Source organism: Zonotrichia albicollis, chromosome 5 (genome assembly GCF_047830755.1).
Source record: "Zonotrichia albicollis isolate bZonAlb1 chromosome 5, bZonAlb1.hap1, whole genome shotgun sequence".
In the NCBI taxonomy this organism is placed as follows: Eukaryota; Metazoa; Chordata; class Aves; order Passeriformes; family Passerellidae; genus Zonotrichia; species Zonotrichia albicollis.
The window spans coordinates 49,627,283-49,643,765 of record NC_133823.1 but is presented as its reverse complement, the minus strand read 5'-3'; the positions used below and the strand labels follow the sequence as shown (position 1 = coordinate 49,643,765).

Genomic DNA, 16,483 nt, shown 5'->3' with positions numbered 1-16,483 from the left:
ATTTTTTTTTCTCCTGCTTAAGTCAAAGTATACTTAAAATTTCCAAAAGTTAATGTTTACATCTGAAAAAATACAGGGATGTGTTTCTGAATTTGTCAAGAAAAAATTGTGCTGTTCTCTGTAGACTTGGGACTGAGTTTTTACTTTTAAGTCATTCTGACCTGAGAGCTACAAGAAAGATACTGTAATACATGATTTTTCATGTAGTTATAATTTTTTCAAGATACAAAGTTGATGTAGCAAATTAGCAAAGACACAAAAAACTAGGGTAATTGGAGGAACATAAAAAGAGGGAAACAAAGCTAGGGGGTTTTAACTGAGTTTTCAAATGAAGTATTAAAGCAGTAAATATGCTTTTGGTGAGATCTCTGTTTCTTAAAGAAATTTCTTCTGGCAGAGTATTTTTACTCCTTTTTACAAAAGGGCTGAAGAAAGCTAGGAGTGTTAGGGAAGCCCTGTGTTTGTAGGGCTTTCTGCTTCCTCAGAAGTAAGTCGAATAGCAAACACATGAAATTTTTAAAAACTGCCACGAGTATCTTTAGCATGAGTTGTCTATTCTCATCATCTCTAGGATTCTCTAGTCAGGTGTGTACTTGGTGGGTTTGGTTACTTGCTTTGTCACACCTGGTTTTTGAAATATATTGTAAAGCTGCTTCAGAAATGAGACTGGAGTGTATATGCAGTGAGAAAAAAAACTTCAAATGTTCCAACTGGTTTCTACAAAAATATGTGGTTTCCAATGCATTTCTTTTTAAAGTCTAAAGGAGAACCATATGCTGGGATAGCACAATATACCAACTGGCTCTGTGGTGACTTCTCTGCCAGAGTTGAGGCCATACAATTCAAGTCATACATTAATGTGTTAAATATTTGGGTGTGTTTTTTTTTTAAAGTCTATTCGTTGCTAGCATGAGTTAAACTCTTGCAGACACAGCCTGATCCTCATGTCCCGGAGGGAGTACAGCAGCTCTACAACCCAGAAGTTTCCAAGTATTTTTCTTTAGAAATACTGCTTTAAAAATATTTCTAGAACTACATTTTTAGTAGTAAGACCAAAAATTTCAGGCATTAAACAGCTATCTGATTCATCAAGCCCTGTGTATGATTTGGTTACTCTAATGTGCATTCCAGGTTTATGGTACCTTTTGCAGCCCATGCAATTAGTGAATTTACTGTTAAATCATCTTTTTTACCAGTGTAACTCCTTCAAGTCTGGGCAGAGATGCTAGTATAGGGGTTTTAAGAAGTGTCTGTTTAATAATGTGTGTATTAATTTAGTGTAAATATGAATAATGAATAGTCTGTGAGGTTCAGTCAGTTCTCCAAAGACATCTTTAATGCAGCTTCTTCCTCTTTCCTTCCCCCTTCCCCACAGAATCTAACATTGTGCCATCATTTCTTCTTTGTAGATGATGTGTTTCTTCCCAAAGACATTGATCTAGACAGTGTGGAAATGGATGAAACAGAACGAGAAGTGGAGTATTTTAAAAGGTAAAGTGCTGTAATCCCTGTGCATAATGCTGATGTTGCTTCTTTCCATGTGTCATGGTTGTAAAGCAAGCAAAAACAACACCACAGCAGCCCCAAGTTAATAACTTACTCCTGGCAGAAAAGCCTGTGTTGTAACACATCAAATCCTGTTACAGCTGACATTCCGAAAACTGTAACAATCACCAAAGCTGTGATCTGTGGGCACAGTTTATGGCTGAATAGCACAAATGCAGAAGCCTGTGCCAGAATGATCTGTGTGACCCCTAGGTACTCATCAAGGCCTTCAGAATATTCTCAATTACATAATTTATAAGCAGAGTTTGTGTGGATATTTCTTAGCCACACAGGTCAGATAGATACCGATTAATATTTTTATTTTTTTAAAAAAGTTATTAGGTTAAGTTTCCAAACAGATACTTCAGAAAGGCTTGATTGTTTTGTTTTCTTCCTTGTTTACAGAAGCTGTTAGTTGGGAATTGTTTACTGTACATTAAGCAGAGATGTAGAACTGTGGGGTAGTGTCTTACACCAGACTTCAAGGGGAGATGCTTATCCTGGAATCATAGAATGGTTTGCATTTGAAGGAACATTAAAGACCATCTTGTCCCACCCCCCCTGGCATGGGCAGGGACCCCTTCCAGTAGAACAAGTTGCCCAAAGCCTCATTCATCTCACCTAGTACAGTGATAGTAAAAGAGTAATACAAATCTGTGCTTGTGAAAGTTTTTTCTTCTGGACTTCTTGGTTGATTTTGGGATTTGTGCATCATAATGAGAGTTGGACTCAACGATCCTAGCCCTTCCTACTCAGACTATTCTGTGATATTAGTTACCTCTGAATTCCTCAAATATGAGGAGACATCTCATGTTTAAACAGTGTAGCACGTGTTCTTCCATAATACTGAAATCTGTTTGAATTTGTTCTCCAGTAGTTTGGTTGTGCTGGTTCCCCATGAATGCATCTAGTGAGCCTTTCACTATGGTAGCTAAATCTGTAATGGGCACAAATAACTTGGTTTCCTGCAATTGAATAATTTAGGACTCACCAGCAGTATTTCCCAAAGCAACACAAGCCATTTGTTACAAGAAGGGGCTTTCAGTATGGATTTCTTTTCTAAATTCATGTAGTTTTCATAGCCTACATGCCTGGGATGTAATGTGTGTCTGGGTCTTGGAAGGAACTGAGTACAACTCCTGCTTATTATTGCTACAAAACACCTATATCTAATTACTTATGTGCAAGACAATGAAATTGCTGTAGGTACGTGGTCTATAGTCTTAAAAATTATTTTTCTGAATGGTGCCAATTAAAGGATTGTTTTAAAAATCAAAATGCAGGTTTTACAGGTGAAATATGGCATGTGTTAGATCCTGCTAATGTTGATACAATATAAGCCTTTGTTATGGAATATTCTTACCTTCCTTCAAGTTTGCATAATCTTCAGTAAATGGAGAAGTTCTGTTCATCAGTTATTTACTCTCAATTGAATGAATGAAACAGTGTCTTACATTTGCAAAAGTGCAGTTGAATTTTGGGAACAAATTTGTCAAATGTTATCCAACTGAAGCGTTAGCACTTTAAAGCCTGCTGTTTGTAATCTCTTCACTAATTGGTGGAGTCTACTCCTTTACTGTCATCTGTAAGGAAGTGTGTGTAACGTGTAAGTGTTTTCACGAATACCTGTTTAGGAAAGGTGTCTGAAAAGCCCTGATAGGTGCTCTTTTAGGGGACAAAACCAACTACTTAATGCCATTAAGGCACCTTTAATACCTAGGTAGGTTCTCTACCATTTGGTAATGCCCAGCATAATACTTTGGAAGACAAGTAACATGGCTTGTTCTAGTAACCCTACATGGCAATGAGCTACAGGCTGACTGAATTAATATTTTTCACTTGGAGTTCATTCATCATCTTCTCTTCATGTTTTGTAGTGGTATAATAGATGAATATCTTAATTACAGCCTGACATCTTGATTAATGTTGCACGCTGCTTCTAACCAGCACAGAAAGAAAAAAATAAGTCTGACTATAGTCTTCCACTGTACCTGTTTAATTGTGCTCCTTCTGACTGCCCCCCTTTTTGGCTTTCAGTTGTTACAGAAGCAGTGTAACCTTCTGTACAGAGAGAGGTTTGCACTGTTTTGATGCAGCCTTTAGCCTCACCAAGCTTCACCTTGCCTCAATAAAGGTCTTCAGATCAGATTAACAGTCCCTGAAAGGCCTGCATGTGGCAACTTTTTCCAGAGTTATTCCATGAACTGTGGTCAGTGCAAGCAAATAAAAGGATTTTTGTTCTAGGAGTGTTTTTTCCAGGCATGTGGGCTACTTATCTGCTGTATTATACAGACCTCCTTTCCTAGGTCTTTTGTCTCCAGTGTCCTTTTTTTAAGAAGAGAAGCAGCAGTGTCCCATGCCATTGGTGATGCTGCTTTACACATCATCTGCCACTCATTCTTACCCTTTAAAAATTTTTGATGGGTACAGCAATACCATTACTGTTTCTAATTGATGTTTAACTTGCTTCTGTGCTGCTGAATGTGCAGTATTCTTTGCTACCTCCTTTGCTTTATTCTTATAATGCAGTGGTGTTGAAAGTAACTGTTTTATTATGTATTTGAGTGATAGACAAATGATTTTTTGAATGTATGGTTTTGTCTTTCTGAATGAGAGCTTATCTCCAAAAGAGGGATATGTGTGGATTGATTTTAATTATACTGGTTTCACTTTATCACTTTTCTTTCTTTTCAGATTCTGCTTGGATTCTGCCAGACAGACAAGGCAGAGACTTTCCATCAACTGGTCCAATTTTAGCTTAAAAAAAACCACCTTTGCTGCACATTGAAATGACACAATACAGGGAGGGAACCCTGCAGGAATCAATGAACGACAACTCCACTTACCTGTCCTGCTGTGCTGAGAGCTTATCTGGTCTTGAGCCAGTGCTGCCTTGCCTTGTCCCCAGTGCTGTGTGGATCTGCACTGAACCCTTTGGCCTGATAATTCTTGCGGACTGAAAAATTGCCACTTTCTACCTGAATTTGTTAGCTTGTGTGCTTGTAGTCTGTGAGTGAGACTTACTTGATTGTAGCTGTATGCTGTTGGAGTTGGAGCAATAGCTCTTTTCCAGCTCCTTCTGAATGCCTTGGCCTCAGAGACTTTAAATTGCTTAGGCTTGGGTGGAGGCCAAAATACTAGATTGCATCATCTGCAGTGGCTCCTGTCACTTCTGCATCTAGCTATGTTTTGTCATTCTGACTCCTGACAAAGGAATGGACCTAGTCAGTTGTGCTTTCATCTGCTCCAGAATTCTCCTGACATGACTTCATGAAAAAGAGGCTCTTATGGGACAAGTATTCCCTCAGTTCTTTCACAATCTACTGTTTAAGAGTGTACAAGTTACGCTATTTGTGTTTTGATTTTTTTTCTTCCTGACTTGTAGCCAGCTTGTGTAAGAATACTTGCAGAATGAGAAAATTTAAAAAAGAACAGTACTCACACTATCAAATCTGTTATAGAGTGTATAATTGTATTAACACTGAAGCCTAACTGGCTACTTTTTTAACATATTGTTAAGTAATATTAAAATCATGTCTTTCTTTTTGAAAGATGGAATACATTAGTATGGCAGATGACTTGTGTCTTGCTTTTTTCTGCGTGGGTGGGGAAAGGGAAGAAAGAAACATACCAAAAAGTTTTGTCAAATGAATTTCAGCTTGTGTCAAAATTGGTCAGTGAAGGCTTATCAACTTTAATATATTCTCTGTTTGCCAACTCACATGATGGGAAAAACTACCTGCTAGAGCAAGAAAGATGCCTCCTGATTCTTGGAACTAAGTTTTTGTGAATTACCATTATGTTCCTATTTCAGTGGATGATTTGTGAGCAACAAGGTAATACAGAAATTTCCAGTTTAATAGCAGTGCAATAGTGAAGTGGGTAGGTTCATTGCTGCTGTCAGGTAAATGGTTAACAATATAGTAGTGGTTTGCAGTTCCATAGTATGCCCAGTGAGAAAGAAGATGGGTGATTTAGGAGTTTGAACTGTGTAAAGATAGCACACTTGTAGAAGTTCTCTGATACTCTGTTCAGAATAGAGACAGCAGAAGCTTTTTTACTTCTAGATGACCGTACCAAATTGTAAGGCAGTCTTCTTCTTTTTTTCTTTTTTTGTTTTTGGTTAAGAAAATGAATCTTCCACTCAGCATATATTTAATGTCCTTTCCCAGAACTGTTGCACAGTTGTCTGTCTTCTACTTGTTAACACATATTTTTCTGTGATCCACCCCCTGGGCTTGGGACTGAATTGCAAGACGCAATGCCATTACACTCAGCTTGGGACTTGGGAAGGTTTGACAGATGATTGCTTTCATGTCCCCTGTGAGGCATGGATGTAGCAGGATTGGTTGGCTGCACGCCACTGAAATACCCACAGCTTCACATCCCTCTTGTTTGTTCTGGAGCTCCTATCCCAGTGTGTGCTCCTGGTACAGAATATAGTTGCTCAGCTTATACCCAGCCATTGTAGGTAAAGGAACCCTTAGTCTCCTCTTGCAGAAGAGATTTTGAGAACAATACCTGTCTTCAAAATATAGTTCAGGGACATAAAAGGGACATCTTCTATTATTCTTCTTCGGAAAAAAAGTTGAGGAAGGGATTAATATCTTAGACTCACATTTTTTGTCACTGCAGTGTTTGTCAATGGATTTGTTTGCTTGTGCTAGAGGAATGGCAGCTCAAACCTAAAAGGTAATATCCATGCCACTCAGCACCAGTTTTCCCAGCAAAACTAAAAAACTGTGTGCTCTTGAAAACACCTGCATCAGTGGAAAAGGATGAGCTTTGTTTCTTGGGAATGTGGAGGCTTGCATCTGTTGCAGCCTGAGTTAGATCTTAGTTTTATATCTGTAAATAAAATGTTACTGGGGAGTCTCCTCATGTGGAGCAGTGGCTGGGGAAGAAATTGCTGTTAAAACAGCAGAAGCTGGAAGCGTATGTGACACCCAGCTTCTGAGACTTTTTCAGTTCTAAACCATAACACAAGATGGCAGTGCATGTCATCACTTTGGCAAGGATCTCAACAAATTGAGACCTGGGCTGGGAAATCTGTTTGATGTCACATGGGTGAATATTGTTGGAGATCACACCTTCTCTAGAGTTGGAATACTTTGAAAGTACTGAGATTTTTAATGGTGCTGGAAAACTCATAGCATTTGTTTTCACTAGGAATTAGATAAGAAAGTTGGTTTTATTCTCTACTAACAAAGCAGTTTAAATAGTGACATGATTATGACTGCTTTCCTTTTTTTTTTTGAGATCTTGGGTGCAGACAGCAGAAGTTGTACTTTTTGCATTTGAGGAATGTATGTATGTATTTGTAATATCCTTCAAAGATATTTGCCATGTGCTCCATCATGGTGTATTGGTACATGAGATGTGCTCCCACACTCTAAACAGAAAGCACCAAGAATGAGTCTCCTTGGATTTGAATGAGTCTCCTTGGATCTGATGTTGTGCCCCTTGAGGAGAAGTTAAAGGCAAATCATACTTTTTTATAATAATTGCATAATTAGGTGAAGATAAGCATGGTTTAGTCTGGGAGAGATTTGAGGGGAAGTTGTGGCCAGGTGGGGTTGGTCTCTTCTCCCAGGTAACCAGTGACATGGTAAGAGGTGATGGCCTCAAGTTGCACCAGGGAAGGTTTAGGTTCAATGCTAGGAAATATTTATTCACCGAAAGGGTGGTCAGGCATTGGAACAGGCTGTGAAGGAGATGGAATGACCACCCTGGAAATATTAAAAAAATGTGTGGATGTGGCACTTGGGAGCATGGTTTAGTGGTAACGTGCCAGTGATTGGATCAAGGTTGGACTTGATGATCTCTGAGGTCTTTTCCAACCAAAATGATTCCATGAGTCTATGAAAAGTACTGGCTTTTGTTCTACCACTTTGTGGCCTTGGGCAAATGCATTCGTTACTGTTACTCCATTCATAAAATGGTTTTATTGAGGATTTGCTGAATTATAAGTTTGTTTCTTAATGCCTAAATTAAGTAAGTAGCTATGTGAAGTCTGTTGAGGTACAACTTATTGGAAGCATCCATCATCCTCATTGGTATTTGTGTAGTTCAGATAAAATACATTTCAAGCTAACTTTGAGTAGAGGAGACCTCTGTAAATGATACATCATGACTGAGTAAGTTAAGGGTTCTCATGAGATTTGAAGGGGGAAATAATTCCAAGTTTGAGAGTGGCCTGCTTTGATAGCTGTAGTGTAGCTTATGCCCCTATTCCTTACTGGCTTCAACCTGTATGAAAGATGGAATCTAAGTTCTGGAGGAGGCTGGTGACACATCTATTTTGTTCCTGTCTGCTGATACCAGTGCTGCTGCTGAATCTGAGGGTGTGGTGCTGTCAGGCATTTCCTTAATGGAAGAGGGCATAACTGCACAAAATATGTCTATCTTGAACTGTGTTGATTTTGGAGGCTCTAAGACAACTCTTAAACAGGGATGTCTTATTTCTGTTTGGCACTCACTACTGCTGCTTCCTGAGGAAATGTAACTTAGAGTTCAAAAATCTTCAGCATGTCTTTTTGGTGTGGTATCAGTGTTACCTAAAACTGTGCAGCTGAGGTTCTGCTTGCTGGCAGCACAGATCTCACCATAGACTGAAAAGAAGATTCATGTGTTAAAAATTAATTCATGTAAGTGGCTGTTGAGTGTGTAGGCGTTTGTTGTGCTCAGTGCTGTTCAAAAAGGCTTTGCAAGTTGCCTTCAGTTTCAGAGAAAGATTAGCTTACCTTCACTTTAGCATGTTGTATCATAATGGAAAAATATAATGGTTACTGGAGTAAATGTTTACATTAATATTTACATTGACACACATCTCCAGTACAAATGAAGGTGCGTGATATGCAATTGCAGAAGCTATTCTAAAAAAAAATCTCTGCTTGCTCTGTTGTAACATACATCTGAGCAAGATGAGGTGTGTGGTGTCTTTGTTGTCTTTGGCTCTTTCTGTTTAAATCTCCAGGAAATCTGAAGACTCAAACCTTTAATAGGGGAATTTTCTGAAGTGAAGTCACAGAAGTGTTGATTTGAGATTCTCCTTTCTTCTTCCTGCCACCAGAAAAGACCTCTAAGAAGAATTCCAATTTTCCAGATTTTCAGTGCCTTCCTCATGGACAACAATGTCTGTCAGCTGTTAACCCTGTTTGTCACTTTGTTAATCATAAAAATATTGTATTTTGTACTGTTGCTACAAGTACCTGATGTAAGGGAACTGACATTGGAAAGATGATGTTTTTCTCTTCTGTTCTCTCCACTGAACAAAAAAGTAGCAATGCCAACCCTTTTTTTGGGGGGCGTGGGGGTGGGTAGGGGGCTCATTTCTCTTCTTCACAGGTCTGTGCTTTTAGTTTCAGTTTTGCTGCTGCCTTTAGGAGAGTTGGGCCCCTCCTAGCTCACTGGTTAGAGATTTGAAAGAAATTCATTGATGTACTCTGGATCTACATTTCAACATTCCCATGTTGAAAAACATGCCAGGTAAACCTGTGTTGTCCTGTAACTACTTTTGAGTTTTTACTGTTTTGCTTATAGAGATCATAAGTATAAATGGGATTTTAAAATGGATAGTGTCAATTTCTATCTCTCTAAAAAACCAAAAGTTATATTGATTGTGTCCTCTCTGATGGGTTCTTCTCAATTTAGAATGGCTTGATTCAAGGGTTTTCACACTTGATTCAAGGTCCATAGCCTTTAACATTGCTCTTTTATGAGAAATATGCAGTCTTTTTTTGTGTTGTTAATGGCTCCTTGGGCAGAGTTTCCAGGAGAGCAGAGGGTGTGTGTTCTGGGTGTTTAACCTACCTTTTCCTTCCAGTATGTCAGTGTTGCAGAAGTTCAGCAGTCCACAAATCTGCATAGAGGGAGCTACTGGACACTTGTAGAAATCGCCCAAAGACAAACCCTCTGCCAGTGAGGAGTGTTTGGGAATCTCATATCAGCTCTTAACCTCCCTTTCCTTGACCGTTTTCTTCTGGAAGCTGAACAGAAAATTAAAATGAAGATCTCAGATACCCATTGGCTGACAATTCCAGACTCATTAACTGGCAAGGAGATTGTGACAGTGTAATGTAAGTAAATAATTCTTACATCCATTTTGCTGTCCATGAAGAGAGGAGGCAGTGGGCAGGTGCAACATCTGTGAAAAAAAGAGACATATAGTATTAAATGGAAGAATAAATAAAAATCTATACTGATGTACTCACAAATAATTATCACTGATAGTGCATAAACTAGCATGCATTCCACACAAAGTATGTCACTCAACCAGCTTACACAAGTTTGATTTTTCTGGGGCAAAGATGTCTGGGCTTATTTTCCCATTCTGATTTCCCTTAAACAGCTTATTCACTCAAATCAAGTTGCTACAATGGCTTGTGCTGGTTTAGGAGGAGCCAGAGGAGTTGTATGCAGGCAACATGATGTTGGCCAAGATTGTTTTGCTTGAGGCTGAAATACAAGATTTGAATCCAGGGGTTTGGAGTAGAAAAGCTGCAATGCCAAACTCATTAGATCAGATGAGTGTGTTGCTGCCTGCTGTTGCTTCAACAGACTTCATGCTTCAATCCACTCATCTGTGTCAGCTCTTGGGAGACTGGTTCAGCTGGAAACCTATAAACAGCAAAGCCCTCTTCTTCCAAGAGGAAAAAAACATAGGAATCAAGTCCCTTGAAGTCAAATATTTGACCATACATACCTTGTCTCATACAGTCTGTCTTCAAGATCTGATACAAGTTTTTGTCCAGCTATTGCTTGATCACTAAATAAATTCCACAGTATTGCTAAAGGCAGTTAAATTGAGCTTTTCATGGTTTTTTGGATGGCTTGTTTTGTATTAAGTTGAGGGCAAATTAGATATTACCAACTTGCAAGAGAGGTCCTCTCAGGACAGTCTTAACAGAATAAAAGGGAGAGTGAAGTTTTAACATTACATCAGCCTCTTCACTTACATATATTGTTTGTATCAGGCTGTGAGCTCTTTGGTCTTGTAAGTGAAATTTCAAGGCTGGAAGCAGAGCCAGAGTTTTGTAGAATTGCTGACTGAAAGGTGTGATGGGTAGAAGTACTGAAAACAGGAGGGGCTGTGTGCCTCCTTTAATGCAAGTCACCTCTGAGATTTCTTAATTTTGTGTACTCTTACTTTTTGTAACAGTTGCAGATAAAGTCCTTGAGTTCTAGTTAGTAAGTAAAAAAGCTTTTGAATAGAGCGAGAAAATCTGCTGGCATTTGTCTTATATGTGCGTCTACCTTTTCCTTTTTCTGCCATCAGTCTCTCTTAAAAGCCTTAAAGGGTGATGTCTCTTTCCTTCTTAGACTGAATTCTTGTTTGAAAAGTCCATTTGAAGAATTAATGAACCTTTTCAGTAATATAATTGTGGTGCATGTCACTTGCCCAAGCCATTTTGTGGTCTAAAGTGACATTCTTTCTTTTATTCATTCTCCCCAGCTGCCCGTGACCCTTTTTGTCATTTATATTGGTCATACTTGCATACTTCCCCAGGTGGGGAAGCTTTCTGAAGTCAGTCTTGCAGAAAATCTTACCCTTTCTGAATCATGAGTTATGCTCCTGAGTCAAAAGTCATGAAATTGTGTATTGACTGGCGGAGGGGATGGGTTATTAAAATAATAATAGTAATAAAAAATTTGGGACTGCCTGCAGTATTGAAGTGTAACTCTGGGAGGAGATAGCTTAATAAACTGAACAGGTAAGAGTAAAATTGTGAGGTAAAGGGCTTAAATCTGTTACCTGATGCTCCTTATTCTAACTGAGAGCTTCTGTTTAACGTGAAGCAAAGTAATTCATTGAACAGCCTGTCAGAGAAAGCTCTGAGTACATCACTCAGCTTCTCCATACTGTCTTTTAGTGTTTTTGAAGTGGTACAAAAGCATAACAGGTAATTGAGAACTGGTGGAAGAGTTATGTAAATGCATGTATAAAGTCATAAGAGGTTTGAGATGTCCATTAAATTTGCTGCAGAGCCACAGCTGGGAATGTAATGCTAGGTAAGAAGGTAAGTGGAAATGCAAGAGTTAAGCAGGTCAGTGTACTCACTGTGCAGTGTAAGAGTCAGTCATCTTGCCACATCAGGACTGTTAATCTCTTCCAAGATATTTCTTCATTTCAGTTCACATAGAGACCACCAACTGTGATCATTACTGTAATCACTCTTCTGAAATCCATTTTTAGCCCATCTTACCAATTGGCCAATCCAGACTGGTCACAGCTGAGTTACTGGTGAGAGTTGCTGTGTTCTCTCATGTGGTCTGAACTTTGTGTCTTTTTTTGGTCACTGTTAACCAGTATAGCCTGATTTATTTTTTTTTCTTTCTTCATGCAGATGCCTTTTTGAGCACTAATCTACACTTGTGCAACAGGAGCGTCATCACTGCGTGCCTTGGAACGTTTCAGGCATAAGAGTGAAGGGCTTGAAAGGAATAGACACTGGCAATCAATTTTGGCAGTGCCTTGGACTAGGACATGCTAATCTGTATGATGCCTGCAGATAGAATAAACATGGAAATGAAGGTTTAAAAAGTTGAAGTCATTTCCATGCAAAGGTATGTTTGTCCTTGAGTTGGAATCCTTTAAATGATGTGGTATGGGGAGAGAGAAGGTCTGGCATGACCTGCTGCCAGTTCCCTTTTCTCAGCAATATATGAGCATGACATGGTCTGATGATGGTGGGTGAAGCATTTACTAAAACCAGTTGGATCTCAAATACAGTTGCAAATTGCAGTCTCCAGGCTTGCTGGCTGACTTTGTTTATTGCACAGTTTCTTTTAAAAAAAGAACCCAGCACCCTGCATGTATTTAGATGGGGAGATTATCATCTCTACTTTGGATTTGGTTTTGATGTCAATTGGCACTTCATAATGTTTGGCTGTTGGTGACTTAAGCAATCTTGAATGTTGCTGTAATACAGAATCACCCAAACAAAAGTCGCCCAGTAAGGAAACAGTGCAGCTGGTTGAGAAATTGTGGAAGTGATAGTGTTTTGAAATGACTGCGAGGGGAAAAAAACACCGCCACAAAACCTAATTTTCTAGGGGTATAGCCTGGAATGCCTTCTGTGTGTTAGATTGCAGGAGATAGTGCAGCATAAGTATGAAAACCAAGCATGTTACTTGAGTTACATGTGTAAATATTGATGCTCTGTTTTAATGTGATGATCTAAAATGGTTTTGGTCTTGAAGGTACCCTTGTTCTAACTGCGTAAGGCTTACACATTGCACAGAGATGACCCACTTCCTCTTCAATATTTTTTTCTGTTGTGGTAGTGTTTCATAAGCTAAACTTCAGAAGATGTGCCATTTCTTGGCTGTGCTGAGAAAGTATTGTGCTCTGCACAACTTCAGATGCTGTATCTTGTGTGATAACTCAACTTAGGTAGCTGAGAGTAAATGAAAAGGGAAAAAAAATGCTATTTTGAAGTAGCTTTAAAAACAAGATTTTGTTTTCTTCATTATAAGGTTTTTAGCAATTCTTTTCTTCATTTTAACTTGATTTGTAAAGCATATAGAAAAGATTGCTGTAAATTTTTATACCAGGTTTTGTGTCTTTGACTCTTTGGGAATGTGTTACTTACTTTTGGTGAAGGACTTGGATCACTTTCTTAAATGTTTTTTCCCCTAACCAGCTGCCAGTATTTTTGGTTTATTGTGGTCTTGTGGCATTCACATTCTCTGAAAAAAATCTTTTGCCCAGGCTTTTTCTCCTGAGAAGCCTCAGAGTTAAGGAAAACAATTCTTATTTTATTTGCTTCTCCTGTGTTTTGCTCCTTTGGAATGTGTTTGGAGATTGTTTACCCACAGGTTATTGTTTCATTGGATTCTGCTGTGAGTTTTTTTGAATCATTGGCCAATTGGGCCCAAGCTGTGTTGGGACTCTGGAAAGAGTCACGAGTTTTCATTATTATCTTTTTAGTATTCAGTAATTATCCTTTCTGTATTCTATAGTACAGTGTTCTTTAATAAAATGTAGTATCATAAAGTAATAAATTGACCTTCTAAGAACATGGAGTCATTCATCATTCCTGCCTTCGTTGGGGCATTCCCTGCAAATACAGTAGTGGTCTATGCAATCCAGTAGCTCCATCACTGCACTGACAGTTGGTCTTTCCTAGGAAGATTAGTGATGAGGATCTGAACTGTGGTAAAGATGTCTCCAGGCTGACACTGGTGTCCCACATTGATGTACAACTGGAACAGGTGAGGCAGGAGAGACATGGTGCAACTACAGCTTGACTCCATTTTACAGAAGAAGCATCAGCACAGACATGAAACAGCTTTGCCTCAGAGCTACCTCAGCTCAATCCATCTCTGAAATTGTGTTGGAAACTGAGCACTGACATTCAGAGACCAAAGTCAGCTGAATTACTAGCCTGTCTTATGAGGGTTCAGACAAGAGTTGTCACTGGGTAAAGGAGAGGAGGAGCACTGTGAAGCATTGTATTCTTGCTCTGTGGTGATTTTTGCACTATGTGTTCTCTTCTCATCCATTGACTCTCACCACCTCCCAGATCATCACATCGATCCTTCTTGCTCTTACAGACCTTGTGGCTGAGGTTCCCTGGAAATATCTGAAGAGCAATTGATTTCTGTAAACAGTAATGTTCTCCTCAGGCTTTTTGACAGCAGAACTTCAGAGTTAATCCTATGGGGCTTAATTTATTCAGTTGAAGCATGTGTGAAATAACATTTCAAGTGCCAGCATCATGCTGTAGTGTTTCTTCCCATGTGTGAGCAGTGACATCACTGAAAAGGGATGAGTGCCCTGTGCTGCAGTCAGACCATGTTGTCAGTAACCTTGGTGGGGTCAGAGTAAAAGTAAAACAAAGTAAAACTCCTCATTGTTCTCTAAACAGCATTTGGTGAGAGGAAAGAGGAGAGGTCTGGTGTTTCTCTCTTACCTCATTCATTCCTGCCACAGTTAACAGTATGTCCTCTGCTGGAGGAGGCAGTCACTGGGATGGATGGGTGGATGGGAGCTGTGCATTTCCTGGTCTGTACTACTCACTTGGTAGAGTCACATAAATCAAGAAGCTTGTGTCTCACAGCTGTGGCCAGATTGCAATCCAAACCCTCAGTGCTCAGTTTTCTATGGATTGGTCTCACCTCTTGCTCCTGGCCTAAGTAAATCAGTTTTTTTGTTTCACCATATCAGCGTATGGGGTTGATCTGCTTGCTGTTCTCCATCATGCATGACTACATTTCTTTCTGGGAGTAGGAACTGTGACCCTAAAACTGAGTATCACTTTTGTACTTTTGAAATAAGGGCAGTTGTTATTAAATACTTCTTTTGTACCCCTGAAAGGTGTTTGGTCTTTAGATCATGGAACAGGCCAGTGGGGGGAATTTTTGTCTGAAAGGTGTCATGGAGAAGTTTAGCAGAAACATTTAGTAAGTGAAGTGATGGGAACATTAAATGCTAATTAAGGATGTAGGTTGCATTTTGTAGGTTGCATGGGCTGGCCACCTGGTGCAGTATCCCCATCTGATGGATGAGGAAGTGAATCATCTGACTTACACGTTTTATGCTTAAAAAACTATAGATGTGGAGGACCTCAGGTGTTCATCTGTGGTATAAATGATCTGCAGCAGTGATTGTGGACTGTGTAGAATTGGAAGAATTCTACCTGCTAGAAACGAATTTCCAGGAAAGCACATGACTTATTTGGTTCACTTTACTTTTGCTAATAGAAAGAAACTGAGAGTTTTCATCAGCAACAGCAAGTTTTGCATTGAATGAGGATCCTTGTCTCATAGCAGATGTGCTTATTTGCATGGGAGTGAGCTAACTTCCCATTATCAGCTCAGAATGGGCTCAGCTAATTTGGCCACTGCCTGCCCCTGCCATTTCCTGCTGAGAAGTGTTGAGGGAGCTGAAATAATCTATGCAAACACAGAGAAAAGATAATAGGTATATGTGAAGAGCTTGGCCAAGTGTGTTTAAGCATCTTGGTCTGGTGGGATAACTTCTGATAGAATGAGAAGTTGCCTCTTAAAGATGTTTAATGAGAATTCACTACGAAATTTGACATTGTCTAAAAAAAGAAATTACCAATTTTCTCATGTCTTGGTCTTCAGGTGAGAAAATAATTCTCCTTATAACCAACAAGAAAGAATATTGGATGCTGGATTTTTGTAAGGAGTGTGTGGTACTTTGGATCACTCAAGAGTTGCCATTATCTGTGCAGAAGATTATCAGTCTTATCATTTGCTGTGTTTTCAGCTAAAAGTGGACTTTGCCAGGATTGTAAAAGATGTAACTATTCTTAGTAGTGATGAGACCCAAACTTCAACTTGAAAGGTTAAATTGCCTTTTCAGGGTAATGTTCACCTAGGTGCAATTTGATTTGCCCTTTTCTGTGTAACCAGTGCAGAAGCTTGGTTGCATTGGATACTGAGCTTTCAAACCATACTACATCTGAATTTCACTGCTTGGAAACAAAAAGCATTTGTGTGGTTCTTGTTCTTTTGGAATGTGGAAGTTATGGCCTGCTTTTCCTCTAGGATGAGTCACTGAAACAGCCCTGCTCCCTTTTATGGTGACATTCTGGTGGTCCCTTGTTGGAAAAGCCACCCAAGAAAGGAAATACTCTGCCTGTAAGTGAGAGTGATGTGGCCAGTACAGAAGTTTGTGCTTTGTGGCCAAGTGGGCTTCCTGTTTTATGTTCACTGTAGTCTTCCACTGCTGTTTTCCATTGCCAGCACTAGATCTTTTGGGATCAGCATCAGGAATATCTTAAATATTGTCCAAAATTTAAATAATTTCCAGGTTTTTGTCCGTGGCATGTCATGAGTGGTGTTTCAGTGGACATACCTCAAAGCACAGATGAGGTTTTTGAGCAGAACTTTGCTGTGCTCTACAAGGAGGGGAATAAAAAAGGTGAATTTTCATGTACCAATAAAAGTGCAAATGTATTTTAAC

The 16,483-nt window shown here is 39.3% G+C and overlaps 1 protein-coding gene across 2 annotated transcripts in view; it reads left to right on the top strand.

Moving 5' to 3' along the window:
* Positions 1-5,123, top strand: part of FAM193A (family with sequence similarity 193 member A) — a 77,338-nt gene extending 72,215 nt beyond the window's left edge. For both annotated transcript variants that reach the window (XM_074541654.1, XM_074541653.1), the window contains 2 exons: positions 1,410-1,491; positions 4,240-5,123. In XM_074541654.1, the coding sequence (XP_074397755.1) occupies positions 1,410-1,491; positions 4,240-4,333 (176 nt within the window). In that variant the 3' untranslated portion in view covers positions 4,334-5,123. The remainder of the gene's footprint in view (positions 1-1,409; positions 1,492-4,239) is intronic.
* Positions 5,124-16,483: the final 11,360 nt, after the last annotated feature.